The sequence below is a fragment of the Pseudophryne corroboree genome, chromosome 7, assembly GCF_028390025.1.
Source record: "Pseudophryne corroboree isolate aPseCor3 chromosome 7, aPseCor3.hap2, whole genome shotgun sequence".
In the NCBI taxonomy this organism is placed as follows: domain Eukaryota; kingdom Metazoa; phylum Chordata; class Amphibia; order Anura; family Myobatrachidae; genus Pseudophryne; species Pseudophryne corroboree.
In genome coordinates, this window is record NC_086450.1 from 308,448,220 (window position 1) to 308,465,709 (window position 17,490).

A 17,490-nucleotide genomic window follows, 5' to 3' on the forward strand; every position below is an offset into this window, starting at 1 on the left:
ACCGAAATCTAAGCACGGAATGCATTTATGTTTTATATGCACCCTATACACAGCCTGAAGGTCATTTTAGCCAATATTTTTTATAACGTTGTGCATTAAAACAAAGTGTGTCTACATTCACACAATTCATTTATGTTTCATATACACCTTATACACACAGTCTGAAGGTCATTTAATACAATATTTTTAATAACTTTGTGTATTAAACAAAGTTTGTGTACATTGAGCCATCAGAAAACAAAAGTTTCACTATCTCACTCTTGCTCAAAAAAGTCCGTATTTCGGAATATTCCGTATATTTGGATATGGGATACTCAACATGTATGTATGTATGTATGTATGTATGTATGTATGTATGTATGTATGTATATATATCTATATATCTATCTATCTATCGGTGTTCTTATAACAATCCCTGCCGATACATGACAAAACTTTGTAACAAATAATATCCTTCACGTCGCAAAAATAGTACTGCGTCATCGCTACCTTCTGCCTATAAGGTAGGTACTTATATTAAATAAGAATAATGTTTCAACACTGTTGATAGGCTTATCAAATAGCACAGATATATGAGAGATCAGCAAAACACTCAGGCTAAAAATAAGAATTTACTTACCGATAATTCTATTTCTCGTAGTCCGTAGTGGATGCTGGGAACTCCGTAAGGACCATGGGGAATAGCGGCTCCGCAGGAGACTGGGCACAAAAGTAAAAGCTTTAGGACTACCTGGTGTGCACTGGCTCCTCCCCCTATGACCCTCCTCCAAGCCTCAGTTAGGATACTGTTCCCGGACGAGCGTACACAATAAGGAAGGATATTGAATCCCGGGTAAGACTCATACCAGCCACACCAATCACACCGTACAACCTGTGATCTGAACCCAGTTAACAGCATGATAACAGAGGAGCCTCAGAAAGATGGCTCACAACAATAATAACCCGATTTTTGTAACAATAACTATGTACAAGTATTGCAGACAATCCGCACTTGGGATGGGCGCCCAGCATCCACTACGGACTACGAGAAATAGAATTATCGGTAAGTAAATTCTTATTTTCTCTGACGTCCTAGTGGATGCTGGGAACTCCGTAAGGACCATGGGGATTATACCAAAGCTCCCAAACGGGCGGGAGAGTGCGGATGACTCTGCAGCACCGAATGAGAGAACTCCAGGTCCTCCTCAGCCAGGGTATCTAATTTGTAGAATCTAGCAAACGTGTTTGCCCCTGACCAAGTAGCTGCTCGGCAAAGTTGTAAAGCCGAGACCCCTCGGGCAGCCGCCCAAGATGAGCCCACTTTCCTTGTGGAATGGGCTTTTACAGATTTTGGCTGTGGCAGGCCTGCCACAGAATGTGCAAGCTGAATTGTACTACAAATCCAACGAGCAATAGTCTGCTTAGAAGCAGGAGCACCCAGCTTGTTGGGTGCATACAGGATAAACAGCGAGTCAGTTTTTCTGACTCCAGCCGTCCTGGAAACATATTTTCAGGGCCCTGACTACGTCCAGCAACTTGGAGTCCTCCAAGTCCCTAGTAGCCGCAGGCACCACAATAGGCTGGTTCAAGTAAAATGCTGAAACCACCTTAGGGAGAAATTGAGGACGAGTCCTCAATTCTGCCCTGTCCGTATGAAAAATTAGGTAAGGGCTTTTATAGGATAAAGCCGCCAATTCTGAGACACGCCTGGCTGAAGCCAGGGCTAACAGCATTACCACCTTCCATGTGAGATATTTTAAGTCCACAGTGGAGAGTGGTTCAAACCAATGTGATTTTAGGAACCCCAAAACAACATTGAGATCCCAAGGTGCCACTGGAGGCACAAAAGGAGGTTGTATATGCAGTACCCCCTTGACAAACGTCTGTACTTCAGGAACTGAAGCCAGTTCTTTTTGGAAAAAAATCGACAGGGCCGAAATTTGAACCTTAATGGACCCTAATTTTAGGCCCATAGACAGTCCTGTTTGCAGGAAATGCAGGAAACGACCCAGTTGAAATTCCTCTGTAGGGGCCTTCCTGGCCTCGCACCACGCAACATATTTACGCCAAATACGGTGATAATGTTGTACGGTTACATCCTTCCTGGCTTTGATCAGGGTAGGGATGACTTCATCCGGAATGCCTTTTTCCTTCAGGATCCGGCGTTCAACCGCCATGCCGTCAAACGCAGCCGCGGTAAGTCTTGGAACAGACAGGGTCCCTGCTGGAGCAGATCCCTTCTTAGAGGTAGAGGCCACGGGTCCTCTGTGATCATCTCTTGAAGTTCCGGGTACCAAGTCCTTCTTGGCCAATCCGGAGCCACGAGTATAGTCCTTACTCTTCTCCTTCTTATGATCCTCAGTACCTTGGGTATGAGAGGCAGAGGAGGGAACACATAAACCGACTGGTACACCCATGGTGTTACCAGAGCGTCCACAGCTATTGCCTGAGGGTCCCTTGACCTGGCGCAAAACCTGTCTAGCTTTTTGTTGAGGCGGGACGCCATCATGTCCACCTTTGGTTTTTCCCAACGGTTCACAATCATGTGGAAGACTTCTGGGTGAAGTCCCCACTCCCCCGGGTGGAGGTCGTGTCTGCTGAGGAAGTCTGCTTCCCAGTTGTCCACTCCCGGAATGAACACTGCTGACAGTGCTTGCACGTGATTCTCTGCCCAGCGAAGAATCCTTGCAACTTCTGTCATTGCCCTCCTGCTTCTTGTGCCGCCCTGTCTGTTTACGTGGGCGACTGCCGTGATGTTGTCCGACTGGATCAGCACCGGCTGACCTTGAAGCAGAGGTCTTGCTAGGCTCAGAGCATTGTAGATGGCTCTTAGCTCCAGGATATTTATGTGAAGAGATGTCTCCAGGCTTGACCACAAGCCCTGGAAATTTCTTCCCTATGTGACTGCTCCCCAGCCTCTCAGGCTGGCATCCGTGGTTACCAGAACCCAGTCCTGAATGCCGAATCTGCGGCCCTCTAGAAGATGAGCACTCTGCAACCACCACAGGAGAGACACTCTTGTCCTTGGAGACAGGATTATCCGCTGGTGCATCTGAAGATGCGACCCGGACCATTTGTCTAGCAGATCCCACTGAAAAGTTCTTGCGTGGAATCTGCCGAATGGGATTGCTTCGTAAGAAGCCACCATTTTTCCCAGCACCCTTGTGCATTGATGCACAGAGACTTGGCCTGGTTTTAGGAGCTTTCTGACTAGTTCGGATAACTCCCTGGCTTTCTCCTCCGGGAGAAACACCTTTTTCTGGACTGTGTCCAGGATCATCCCTAGGAATAGAAGTCGTGTCGTCGGGATCAGCTGCGATTTTGGAATATTGAGAATCCAACCGTGCTGGCGCAGCACTATCTGAGATAGTGCTACCCTGACTTCCAACTGTTCCCTGGATCTTGCCCTTATCAGGAGATCGTCCAAGTAAGGGATAACTAAAACTCCCTTCCTTCGAAGGAGTATCATCATTTCGGCCATTACCTTGGTAAAGACCTGGGGTGCCGTGGACAATCCAAACGGCAGCGTCTGAAACTGATAGTGACAGTTCTGTACCACAAACCTGAGGTACCCTTGGTGAGAAGGGTAAATTGGGACATGTAGGTAAGCATCTTTGATGTCCAGAGACACCATATAGTCCCCTTCTTCCAGGTTTGCAATCACTGCTCTGAGTGATTCCATCTTGAATTTGAACCTTTGTATGTAAGTGTTCAAGGATTTTAGGTTTAAAATTGGTCTCACCGAGCCGTCCGGCTTCGGTACCACAAATAGTGTGGAATAGTATCCCTTTTCCCTGTTGTAGGAGGGGTACCTTGATTATCACCTGCTGGGAATACAGCTTGTGAATGGCTTCCAATACTGCCTCCCTGTCTGAGGGAGACGTCGGTAAAGCAGACTTTAGGAAACATCTCGAATTCCAATTTGTACCCCTGAGATACCACCTGAAGGATCCAGGGGTCCACTTGCGAGTGGGCCCACTGCGCACTGAATTTCTTGAGACGGGCCCCCACCGTGCCTGAGTCCGCTTGTAAGGCCCCAGCGTCATGCTGAGGACTTTGCGGAGGCGGGAGAGGGCTTTTGTTCCTGGGAACTGGCTGTTTGTTGTAGCCTTTTTCCTCTCCCCCTACCACGGGGCAGAAATGAGGCGCCTTTTGCCCGCTTGCCCTTATGGGGCCGAAAGGACTGCGCCTGATAATACGGCGTCTTCTTAGGTTGAGAAGCTACCTGGGGTAAAAATGTGGATTTTCCCGCAGTTGCCGTGGCTACCAGGTCTGATAGACCTACCCCAAATAACTCCTCCCCCTTATAAGGCAATACTTCCATGTGCCTTTTAGAATCCGCATCACCTGACCACTGCCACGTCCATAAACCTCTTCTTGCAGAAATGGACAGCGCGCTAACTCTTGATGCCAGTCGGCAAATATCCCTCTGTGCATCACGCATATATAGAAATGCATCCTTCAGATGATCTATAGTCCATAATATACTGTCCCTATCAAGGGTATCAATATTTTCAGTCAGGGAGTCCGACCACGCCAGGCCCGCACTGCACATCCAGGCTGAGGCTATTGCTGGTCGCAGTATAACACCCGTGTGAGAGTATATACATTTTAGGATATTCTCCAGCTTTCTATCGGCCGGTTCCTTTAGGGCGGCTGTATCAGGAGAGGGTAGTGCTACCTGTTTAGACAAGCGTGTGAGCGCTTTATCCACCCTAGGGGGTGTTTCCCAACGTGCCCTATCCTCTGGCGGGAAAGGGTACGATGCCAATAACCTTTTAGGAATCATCAGTTTTTTATCGGGGGAAACCCACGCCTCATCACACACTTCATTTAATTCCTCGGATACAGGAAAAACTACAGGCAGTTTTTTCTCACCAAACATAATACCCTTTTTAGTGGTACTTGTATTATCAGAGATATGCAATACATTTTTCATTGCTTCAATCATGTAACGTGTGGCCCTAGTGGAAGTCACGTTTGTCTCCTCATCATCGACACTGGAGTCAGTATCCGTGTCTGTGTCTGCCATTTGAGGTAACGGGCGTTTTAAAGCCCCTGATGGCGTTTGAGACCCCTGGACAGGCACAAGCTGATTTGCCGGCTGTCTCATGTCGTCAACTGTATGTCGTAAGGAGCTGACACTGTCACGCAATTCCTTCCACAAGCTCATCCACTCAGGTGTCGACTCCCTAGGGGGTGACAACTGTATAATAGGCAATTGCTCCGCGTCCATCTCATTTTCCTCCTCAAACATGTCGACACAATCGTACCGACACACCGCACACACACAGGGAATGCTCTGATAGAGGACAGGACCCCACTAGCCCTTTGGGGAGACAGAGGGAGAGTATGCCAGCACACACCAGAGCGCTATATATATATATACAGGAATACCACTATAAAGTGTGCTTTTCCCTTTATAGCTGCTGTTAATATAAAACTGCGCCAAATTAGTGCCCCCCCTCTCTTTTTTACCCTTTTCTGTAGTGCAGGACTGCAGGGGAGAGTCAGGGAGACGTCCTTCCAGCGGAGCTGTGATGGAAAATGGCGCCCGTGTGCTGAGGAGATAGGCTCCGCCCCCTTCTCGGCGGCCTTTTCTCCCGCTTTTTGGTGAGTTCTGGCAGGGGTTAAAATACACCCATATAGCCCTGGGGGTTATATGTGGTGTATTTATGCCAGCCAAGGTGTTTTACATTGCTGCTCAGGGCGCCCCCCCCCCTAGCGCCCTGCACCCTCAGTGACCGGAGTGTGAAGTGTGCCTGAGTAACAATGGCGCACAGCTGCAGTGCTGTGCGCTACCTTGTTGAAGACTGATGTCTTCTGCCGCCGATTTTTCCGGACCTTTTCTTGCTTCTGGCTCTGTAAGGGGGCCGGCGGCGCGGCTCCGGGACCGAGCTCCGAGGCTGGGCCTGTGTTCGTCCCTCTGGAGCTAATGGTGTCCAGTAGCCTAAGAAGCCCAATCCACTCTGCACGCAGGTGAGTTCGCTTCTTCTCCCCTTAGTCCCTCGATGCAGTGAGCCTGTTGCCAGCAGGTCTCACTGAAAATAAAAAACCTAAAACTAAACTTTTCACTAAGAAGCTCAGGAGAGCCCCTAGTGTGCACCCTTCTCGGCCGGGCACAAAAATCTAACTGAGGCTTGGAGGAGGGTCATAGGGGGGAGGAGCCAGTGCACACCAGGTAGTCCTAAAGCTTTTACTTTTGTGCCCAGTCTCCTGCGGAGCCGCTATTCCCCATGGTCCTTACGGAGTTCCCAGCATCCACTAGGACGTCAGAGAAACAATGATTTCAAATGTATACCATCACACACTAAGGTTTATTTTAAAAAGACAGACATTGAATACTAAAAATAATGGTAGATTAGAAGCTGCATACTGATTAATATAGATGAGCAGCAAAGTGTTGCTGTACTTTCACAATTAACAGTAGATTCTTCTAGAAATATTATTGTGTAAAGGTATTATACCTTAGTAATAAAATGTGGTACTCACTGTTTTTCTTTCCTTTTATACTTAGCTGTATATCATAATAGTCCTCTATCCGTTCAGACCGGTAATCTACATGCTTACACTGTATGTATGACTGAAAGAAAGCAAATTATTAGCCCCCATGCATGCTTGAATAGTCTACTTTCCATTAAGAAAATGAGAAGGGGGGGGGGGGGGGGGGGGAAGGAAAAATAAAACCAAAAAAAAAAAAAACATACCACCATCTTTCCCCGAAATAATTTTGGAATAGTTCCTTCTACACATGTTCCTTTCATTTTGTTTTCAACATTGTCCAGTAACTAAGAGGAACAGAGGATAAATGAAATGTTATAAACAATTTGTTCAGTTGTCAAATATGTTACAGCCTATGCCATCAACACAGAGCAATTTTAGGCATGACTTGATGTTCACCGCACTATATCAGAAATCTGCCACAACACCTCTACAAAACTAGAGCTGCTGGGAAAAGCCATTTCAAAACCACTGCCAAGGAACACAATGCTCCAAGCTTGGAGGGACAGCAGCAAAAGCCAACACTGGATACTCATTAACAACAACATTAGGCAGTTACATTGAAACAGTCTGCTAATCCACATATAGGGCTAAATATACCTTTACTATATTCATAGATAAATCAGGCAATGCAGAATTCATACATAAAATAACGAAGACCGTAGCTTAAGAAACTGAAATATCAGCATTTTAGGAAAATAGTACCATGCCTGTACTTCACAAATTAAGTAACAGAGAATCCCCAAACACAGAACATTTTATATTAGGACAACTTACCACTCTACATAATTCCTGGACATCATGTTGCATAAAGCTGTCTAAAGTTTCCCATCTAAAAACCAAAAGAAATGAAACAAATGTAAAGATAATACATATCAACAAACGTTGATTCAATGTTAATTTGAATACTATGTAAAGAAATTTGGTTTCTGGATCAATAAAAGCAAGTGAATAAAAAAAAAAAGTTGAAACTGGTAAATGTAGGAAACCAGCATACTGAAACTATGTTGCTCTGCCTAGTGTGGCTCATACCAACATGGTCACCGACAGGACTGCTCAGGCTGCCTAGAATATTACTTAGGGACTTCAAATAGATGATTCAATTGTTTTTACAAAGTAATGGGCGCATGTCTAAGCAATTCAAGTGTTGCTCCGATCGGGCACCCATTACTTCGGACGCGCAGAAAGCACCAGGTTTAGCCGCACTTCCCACATTATGCTCGTCACCTCGGGAGGCTACGGGCAGAATTATCAGAGCTGGCGGTGATTGTACCTGAACAGCAGAACATTTGAATAGCTGCAGACAGTGGCAGGCACCCAAACAGTTAAATCGGCCCAAGAGAGAGGTGAGAGACTAAGTGCACATTTCTTAAAGGATTCAGTGACCAACACTGCTCAACTTGTTACACAAGAAATTGTGTCTAAGATGACTTCAGTACATTACTACGAAGGGCAAGTCAGAACAGGTAATCAACTGCAGATGAACTGACTGCAAATCTCAACCTCCGGTACAGCAAAACTGATCTGAAAAATAATGGTACTTAAAAACTTATGTATTCATTTTTTTATTTTTATTTTAATTGCCCAATATTGCTCTCAAAGTTTAAATTAAGTCTACAGCTGTAGCTATACCTCTAGGTGGGCTCCCACAACTATGTAAATGATTAAAACTGGATTTCATTTTAGCAGAAGTTACACGATTCTATGAATAATTATTTAGATTTAACTATCACATAAGTCGCACCATTATTGCCACATTTAAAATTGACCAGACTGATACACAAACAGGTCACTGGTTAGAAACCCTTTAAGAAAGAATGGTGGAGAGACCGTAAAGTAAAAAATGGAGGATGAGGGTGGGTAGGGGGGTCGTAGATGACTACAATATTAAATATGGTTAAATCTGCAATATGAAAGTCACATATTCCGAGAAATTAAGTCGGAAAATGAGGTTTTTGGTGTGTACAAGCAAAGATAGAATTTGATGGCAGATAAGAACCACTTGGCCCATTTACGCTGACAGTTTTTTTTAACCTTTAGTTAACATTAGCCCTACTTGATCCTTAGTTCTTGTTTAAGGATATTCATATGTCTCTTCCAAGCATATTTAAATTCCTCTATTGACTTAGCCTCAACCACCTTTGCTGGGAGGCTATTCCACTTACTGACTATCTTTCAGTGAAGTGGTTTTCCTTAAATTTCCCCTGAGCCTGAATCCTTCCCTCCAGTTTCAATGCAAATACCTCTCTTCATTAGAAGATAATCTCCCTCTTGTACTTTATGGGGTATATGCAATTGCGGTCGAATTCCCGAAATTGTCGAAAAAGCGGGACTTTTTCGCAAAAAAAAAAAAAAAAAAAAATCGACAATGCAATTCAGTACTTTCCGTCAAAAAAACGGACTTTCAAATTCGACATTTTAAAATTCGACATTTGTCAAATTCGACATTTCTGCAATGGTACAAATGCAGCAATTTGCCAAATGTATATTCAATTGAAGTTTGGAAATTCGACAACAGTGCTTTTAGACAGTAAATTCGTCATTTTCAATCCGCCACACTTTGGTGGGGGAATCTAATAAAAAAAATTTAAAACATGTTTTTTTTTGGTGTTTTTTTTAATTGGTAATACCATATCTATTTATATTAGAAGGGATTAGGTACTTGGTTTGTCTATTTTGGAGGCACAAGTATTATTTATATATTTTTAAAAATATATATATATATTTTTTTTTAATGGAATGCTAAAATCCCGGAAAAAAAATGGCGTGGAGTCCCCCCTCCAAAGCATAACCAGCCTCGGGCTCTTCGAGCCGGTCCTGGTTCTAAAAATCCGGGGGGGGGAAATGACAGGGGATCCCCCGTATTTTTAAAACCAGCACCGGGCTTTGCGCCTGGTGCTGGTGCAAAAAATACGGGGGACAAAAAGAGTACGGGTCCCCCGTATTTTTTACACCAGCATCAGGCTCCACTAGCTGGACAGATAATGCCACAGTCGCGGGTCACTTTTATACAGCGCCCTGCGGCCGTGGCATTAAAAATCCAACTAGTCACCCCTGGCCGGGGTACCCTGGGGGAGTGGGGACCCCTTCAATCAAGGGGTCCCCCCCCAGCCACCCAAGGGCCAGGGGTGAAGCCCGAGGCTGTCCCCCCCCATCCAAGGGCTGCGGATGGGGGGCTGATAGCCTTAGGAAAAATGAAAGAATATTGTTTTTTCCAGTAGTACTACTACAAGTCCCAGCAAGACTCCCCCGCAAGCTGGTACTTGGAGAACCACAAGTACCAGCATACGGGAGAAAAACGGGCCCGCTGGTACCTGTAGTTCTACTGGAAAAAAATACCCAAATAAAAACAGGACACGCACACCTTGAAAGTACAACTTTATTTCACACCTGCCGACACACACATACTTACCTATGTTGACACGACGTTCGGTCCACTTGTCCAAGTAGAATCCGGGGTACCTGTGAACAAAATTATACTCACCTGATCCAGTGTCCAGGTTATAATCCACGTACTTGGCAAAACAACAAAACGGCAACCCGGACCAAACGGACTGAAAGGGGTGCCATGTTTACACATGGGACCCCTTTCCACGAATGCAGAGACCCCCCCCCCCGTGACTGCTGTCACAGAAAGGTCTCTTCAGCCAATCAGCGAGCGCAATGTCCTGGCACTCTGCTGACTGGCTGCATGCGCGTCTGCTGTCAGACAGCGCATCGCAAAGCCTCTCCATTATATTCAATGGTGGGAACTTTGCGTCAGCGGTGAGGTCACCCGCGGTCAGCGGCTGACCGCGGGTAACCCCACTGCTACCCGCAAAGTTCCCACCATTGAAACTAATGGAGAGAGCTGTGCGATGCGCTGTCTGACAGCAGACGCGCATAAAGCCAATCAGGTGAGTGCCACGAAGTAGCGCTTCCTGATTGGCTGAAGGGACCTTCTGTGACAGCAGTCACGTGGGGTCCCGGCATTCGTGGAAAGGGGTCCCATGTGTAAACATGGGACCCCTTTCAGTCCGTTTGGTCCGGGTTGCCGTTTTGTTGTTTTGCCAAGTACGTGGATTATAACCTGGACACTGGATTGAGGTGAGTATAATTTTTTTCACAGGTACCCCGGATTCTTCAGTGACGAGGGGGGCGTGGCAGTCGGCGGGTCAGCAAAGGTAAGTATGTATGTGTCGGCATGTATGAAATAAAGTTTTACTTTCACGGTGTGTGTCTCCTGTTTTTATTTGGGTATTTTTTTCCAGTAGAACTACAGGTACCAGCGGGCCTGTTTTTCTCCCGTATGCTGGTACTTGTGGTTCTCCAAGTACCAGCTTGCGGGGGAGTCTTGCTGGGACTTGTAGTAGTACTACTGGAAAAAACAATATTCTTTCATTTTTCCAAAGGCTATCAGCCCCCCATCCGCAGCCCTTGGATGGGGGGGGACAGCCTCGGGCTTCACCCCTGGCCCTTGGGTGGCTGGGGGGGAAGGGGAGACCCCTTGATTGAAGGGGTCCCCACTCCCCCAGGGTACCCCGGCCAGGGGTGACTAGTAGGATATCTAATGCCACGGCCGTAGGGCGCTGTATAAAAGTGACCCCCGGCTGTGGCATTATCTGTCCAGCTAGTGAAGCCTGATGCTGGTGTAAAAAATACGGGGGACCCCTACTCTTTTTGTCCCCGTATTTTTTGCACCAGCACCAGGCGCAGAGCCCGGTGCTGGTTTTAAAAATACGGGGGATCCCATGACATTTCCCCCCCCCCGGATTTTTAGAACTAGGACCGGCTCGAAGAGCCCGAGGCTGGTTATGCTTTGGAGGGGGGGGACCCCACGCAATTTTTTTTCGGGTTTTTTCCCGTTTTTTAAAAATCGGAACAAAATCCGTCAAATCGGCCGTTTTTAGTCAGCGGGACTGTCGAATCCGTTTTTTATTGAATATGGTCAATTTCGGCACCCACTTGCCGAAATTAGACGGTCGAATTGTGTCGAATTAAAAAACGGCCGAAAAATTGACGCGATTCGCAGCTAATTGCATATACCCCTATATATTTGAAAATTTCTACCATGTCCACCTTTTCCTTTCTCTGCACCAAACTATATGCGTTAAGAACTTGTAGTCTTTACAGGTAAGTTTTGTGTTGTAAACCAATTGCACTTCTTTCTTCTTTGTACGCTCTCAGAGAGTGTGTGTGTGTGTGTGTGTGTGTGTGTGTGTGTGTGTGTGTGTGTGTACATGCAATGTATGTAGAAAAAAAACAACACAAATGCTACTTTAATACAAAATATTGAAGAAAAAACTGAGGCCCTTTGGGTCACCATAGAAACCAGGGAGAAGGACTTTATTTGCATTGGGGTGATCTATAGCCCACCAGGGGCAGGATTTGGACAGGAACCTATTGTTGGACATCACTAAAATGGCTTTAAAGGGAGAAGTGGGAGACTTTAATTTACCTGATGTAAATTGGGAAGGGTCTACTGCAAGTTCAGCTACAAGTGGCAAATTTCTACATTCCTTACAGGGAGCATCTCTCAAGCAATTGGTGAGGGAGTCCACTCGCAAAGACTCAATATTAGATATAATTCTTACAAATGGTGATAAGATATCAGACATATGTGGGTGAGCACCTGGAATCCAGTGATCATCAAGCAGTATGGTTTAGTATAAAGACAGGATCCAACTCCTGTCACAAAAAAACAAAGGTGTTGGATTTTAGAAATGCGGACTTTGCAAAAAAGGGGAGATGTTTAAGTGATTCACTGGTGGACTGGAGGAACTTGGAAGGAGTGCAGGAGAGGTGGGAAAAACTGAAAAGTGCAATACTAAGTGCAGACCTTTGAATCAAAAGGGTTAGGAAAAGCAAAAGAAAAAGGAAGCCAGTGTGGTTCACAAAAGTAGTATCAACTAGTGTGAAAGCAAAAAAGATGGCTTTTAGGAAATACAGACTCAAAATAATAACGACAAAGAAATGTATCTTGACAGACGGAAGAATGCTAAGAAAGTGATCAGACGTGCAAAGGCAGAAGCTGAAGAGAAAATGGCCCAGTCAGTAGATTAAAAAAAAAAAAAAAAAGTTTTGCCCCCTTTAAGTATAAAGGAGAAAATCAAATGGAGGAATAATAAGACAGAGTAAGCATTTGGTGGAGGGAGACAAAGCAATAGCAAATCACCTAAATAATTATTTGTGCTCAGTATTTACTACAGAAGGAGGGATGGGGCCACAGTTAAGTTGCAAGGACATTCATAAAAATAAGGTAGATGAAAGTACATTTACAGAGGAGAAGGTCCTAATAGAACTTTCAAAACTAAAAGTGGATAAATCAATGGGACCAGATGGGATACACCCAAGGATACTCAAAGAGCTAATAGATGTGCTGGATACACCTTGAATATAATTTAACCAGTCACTAAATACAGGTGCCATTCCAGAGGACTGGAAAAGAGCAAATTTAGTTCCACTGCACAAAAGTGGAAGCAAGGAAGAAGCAAGTAACTACAGACCAGTAAGCCTTACATCAGTAGTAGGGAAAGTAATGAAAAAAATATTAAAAGAAAGTTGTGGAATATCTTAAATCAAACAATTTACAGGGTACAAAACAGCATGGATTTACTGGTGGGAGATCATGCCAAACAAATCTTGACTTTTTGACTCTGTGATGAAAATAATAGATCAAGGGGTAGCTGTAGATGTAGCATATCTAGACTTTAGTAAGGAATTTGACACTGTACCACATCACAGACTACTAAATAAACTTGAAAGTGTGGGGGTGGATTATAAAACAGTTAAATGGATAAGAACCTGGTTGCAGGATAGGAAACAGACAGTTGTAGTTAATGGAGTGCAATCTATGGAGGGAAATGGTACCAGCGGAGTACCCCAGGGATCTGTACTTAGTCCAGTTCTCTTTAATATCTTTGTTGGTGACATTGCAAATGTTATTGAAGGGAAGATATGCCTTTTTGCAGATGAAACAAAGATATGCAAAAGGGTAGACACATCGAGAGGGGTAAAACAAATGATTGATGACTTAGGTAGGCTTGAGAAATGGTCAAGAATGTGGCAACTACAGTTTAATGCTGAATAATGCAAAATCATGCACTTGGGTCTCAAAGGCTAAATATAGTATCAAGGGTACTATAATGGAGACTACTGAGAAGGAAAGGGATTTAGGAGTCACTATTTCAAGTGACTTAAAGGCAGGAAAGCAATGCAACAAAGCAATGAGAAAGGCAAGTCAGATGCTTGGTTGCATAGGTGGAGGAATCAGTAGCAGGAAAAAAGAAGTGATAATGCCACTGTATAGGTCATTAGTATGGCCCCATCTGGAATACTGTGTCCAGTTCTGGAGACCATATCTCCAGAAGGATATAAATAAGAATTTACTTACCGATAATTCTATTTCTCGTAGTCCGTAGTGGATGCTGGGGACTCCGTAAGGACCATGGGGAATAGCGGCTCCGCAGGAGACTGGGCACATCTAAAGAAAGCTTTAGGACTATCTGGTGTGCACTGGCTCCTCCCCCTATGACCCTCCTCCAAGCCTCAGTTAGGATACTGTGCCCGGACGAGCGTACACAATAAGGAAGGATTTTGAATCCCGGGTAAGACTCATACCAGCCACACCAATCACACTGTACAACTTGTGATCTGAACCCAGTTAACAGCATGATAACAGAGGAGCCTCTAGAAAAGATGGCTCACTACAGCAATAACCCGATTTTTTGGTAACAATAACTATGTACCAGTATTGCAGACAATCCGCACTTGGGATGGGCGCCCAGCATCCACTACGGACTACGAGAAATAGAATTATCGGTAAGTAAATTCTTATTTTCTCTAACGTCCTAAGTGGATGCTGGGGACTCCGTAAGGACCATGGGGATTATACCAAAGCTCCCAAACGGGCGGGAGAGTGCGGATGACTCTGCAGCACCAATTGAGAGAACTCCAGGTCCTCCTCAGCCAGGGTATCAATTTTGTAGAATTTTACAAACGTATTTGCTCCTGACCAAGTAGCTGCTCGGCAAAGTTGTAAAGCCGAGACCCCTCGGGCAGCCGCCCAAGATGAGCCCACCTTCCTTGTGGAGTGGGCATTTACAGATTTTTGGCTGTGGCAGGCCTGCCACAGAATGTGCAACCTGAATTGTACTACAAATCCAACGAGCAATAGTCTGCTTAGAAGCAGGAGCACCCAGCTTGTTGGGTGCATACAGGATAAACAGCGAGTCAGATTTTCTGACTCCAGCCGTCCTGGAAACATATTTTCAGGGCCCTGACAACGTCTAGCAACTTGGAGTCCTCCAAGTCCCTAGTAGCCGCAGGCACCACAATAGGTTGGTTCAGGTGAAACGCTGAAACCACCTTAGGGAGAAACTGAGGACGAGTCCTCAATTCCGCCCTGTCCGAATGGAAAATCAGATAAGGGCCAACAGCATGACCACTTTCCATGTGAGATATTTTAACTCCACAGATTTAAGTGGTTCAAACCAATGTGACTTTTGGAACCCAAAAAACTACATTGAGATCCCAAAGTGCCACTGGAGGCACAAAAGGAGGCTGTATATGCAGTACCCCTTTTACAAACGTCTGAACTTCAGGGACTGAAGCTAGTTCTTTTTGGAAGAAAATTGACAGGGCCGAAATTTGAACCTTAATGGACCCCAATTTCAGGCCCATAGACACTCCTGTTTGCAGGAAATGTAGGAATCGACCCAGTTGAATTTCCTCCGTCGGGCCTTACTGGCCTCGCACCACGCAACATATTTTCGCCAAATGCGGTGATAATGTTTTGCGGTTACATCCTTCCTGGCTTTGATCAGGATAGGGATGACTTCATCCGGAATGCCTTTTTTCCTTCAGGATCCGGCGATCAACCGCCATGCCGTCAAACGCAGCCGCGGTAAGTCTTGGAACAGACAGGGTCCTTGTTGGAGCAGGTCCCTTCTTAGAGGTAGAGGCCACGGATCCTCCGTGAGCATCTCTTGAAGTTCCGGTTACCAAGTCCTTCTTGGCCAATCCGGAGCCACGAATATAGTGCTTACTCCTCTCCATCTTATCAATCTCAGTACCTTGGGTATGAGAGGCAGAGGAGGGAACACATACACTGACTGGTACACCCACGGTGTTACCAGAGCGTCTACAGCTATTGCCTGAGGGTCCCTTGACCTGGCGCAATACCTGTCGAGTTTTTCCCAACGGTTTATAATCATGTGGAAGACTTCTGGGTGAAGTCCCCACTCTCCCGGGTGGAGGTCGTGCTGAGGAAGTCTGCTTCCCAGTTGTCCACTCCCGGAATGAATACTGCTGACAGTGCTATCACATGATTTTCCACCCAGCGAAGAATCCTTGCAGCTTCTGCCATTGCCCTCCTGCTTCTTGTGCCACCCTGTCTGTTTACGTGGGTGACTGCCGTGATGTTGTCCGACTGGATCAACACCGGCTGACCTTGAAGCAGAGGTCTTGCTAAGCTTAGAGCATTGTAAATGGCCCTTAGCTTCAGGATATTTATGTGAAGTGATGTCTCCAGGCTTGACCATAAGCCCTGGATATTCCTTCCCTGTGTGACTGCTCCCCAGCCTCGCAGGCTGGCATCCGTGGTCACCAGGACCCAGTCTTGAATGCCGAATCTGCGGCCCTCTAGAAGATGAGCACTCTGCAACCACCACAGGAGGGACACCCTTGTCCTTGGTGACAGGGTTATCCGCTGATGCATCTGAAGATGCGACCCGGACCATTTGTCTAGCAGGTCCCACTGGAAAGTTCTTGCGTGGAAACTGCCGAATGGGATTGCTTCGTAGGAAGCCACCATTTTACCCAGAACCCTTGTGCATTGATGCACTGAGAGTTGGCTCGGTTTTAGGAGGTTCCTGACTAGCTCGGATAACTCCCTGTCTTTCCCCTCCGGGAGAAACACCTTTTTCTGGACTGTGTCCAGGATCATCCCTAGGAACCGAAGACAAGTCGTCGGAACCAGCTGCGATTTTGGAATATTGAGAATCCAATCGTGCTGCCGCAACACTACCTGAGATAGTGCTACACCGACCTCCAACTGTTCCCTGGATCTTACCCTTATCAGGGAATCGTCCAAGTAAGGGATAACTAAAATTCCCTTCCTTCGAAGGAATATCATCATTTCGGCCATTACCTTGGTAAAGACCCGGGGTGCCGTGGACCATCCATACGGCAGCGTCTGAACTGATAGTGACAGTTCTGTACCATAAACCTGAGGTACCCTTGGTGAGAAGGGTAAATTTTGACATGAAGGTAAGCATCCTTGATGTCCCGAGACATCATGTAGTCCCCTTCTTCCAGGTTCGCAATCACTGCTCTGAGTGACTCAATCTTGAATTTGAACCTCTGTATGTAAGTGTTCAAAGATTTTAGATTTAGAATCGGTCTCACCGAGCCGTCCGGCTTTGGTACCACAACAGTGTGGAATAATACCCCGTTCCCTGTTGCAGGAGGGGTACCTTGATTATCACCTGCTGGGAATACAGCTTGTGAATGGCTTCCAAAACTGTCTCCCTGTCAGAAGGAGACATCGGTAAAGCCGACTTTAGGAAAACGGCGAGGGGGAGATGTCTCGAATTCTAATTTGTACCCCTGAGATATCACCTGAAGGATCCAGGGGTCTACTTGCGAGTGAGCCCACTGCGCGCTGAAATTCATTGAGACGGGCCCCCCACCGTGCCTGATTCTGCTTGTAAAGCCCCAGCGTCATACTGAGGGCTTGGCAGAGGCGGGAGAGGGTTTCTGTTCCTGGGAACTGGCTGATTTCTGCAGCCTTTTTCCTCTCCCTCTGTCACGGGGCAGAAATGAGGAACATTTTGCCCGCTTGTCCACGAAAAGACTGCGCCTGATAATACGGCGTCTTCTCATGTTGAGAGGCGACCTGGGGTACAAACGTGGATTTCCCAGCTGTTGCCGTGGCCACCAGGTCTGAAAGACCGACCCCAAATAACTCCTCCCCTTATTAAGGCAATACTTCCAAATGCCGTTTGGAATACGCATCACCTGACCACTGAC

At 45.9% G+C, this 17,490-nt stretch overlaps 1 protein-coding gene across 3 annotated transcripts in view; it reads right to left on the reverse strand.

The window, feature by feature from the left end:
• The window catches only part of USP7 (ubiquitin specific peptidase 7), a 309,008-nt gene that overhangs the window by 131,308 nt on the left and 160,210 nt on the right, over positions 1 to 17,490 (reverse strand). For all 3 annotated transcript variants that reach the window (XM_063934275.1, XM_063934274.1, XM_063934273.1), the window contains 3 exons: positions 7,258 to 7,312; positions 6,687 to 6,767; positions 6,472 to 6,562 (listed from right to left, as the gene is read on the reverse strand). In XM_063934275.1, coding sequence (XP_063790345.1) covers positions 6,472 to 6,562; positions 6,687 to 6,767; positions 7,258 to 7,312 — 227 coding nt within the window. The remainder of the gene's footprint in view (positions 1 to 6,471; positions 6,563 to 6,686; positions 6,768 to 7,257; positions 7,313 to 17,490) is intronic.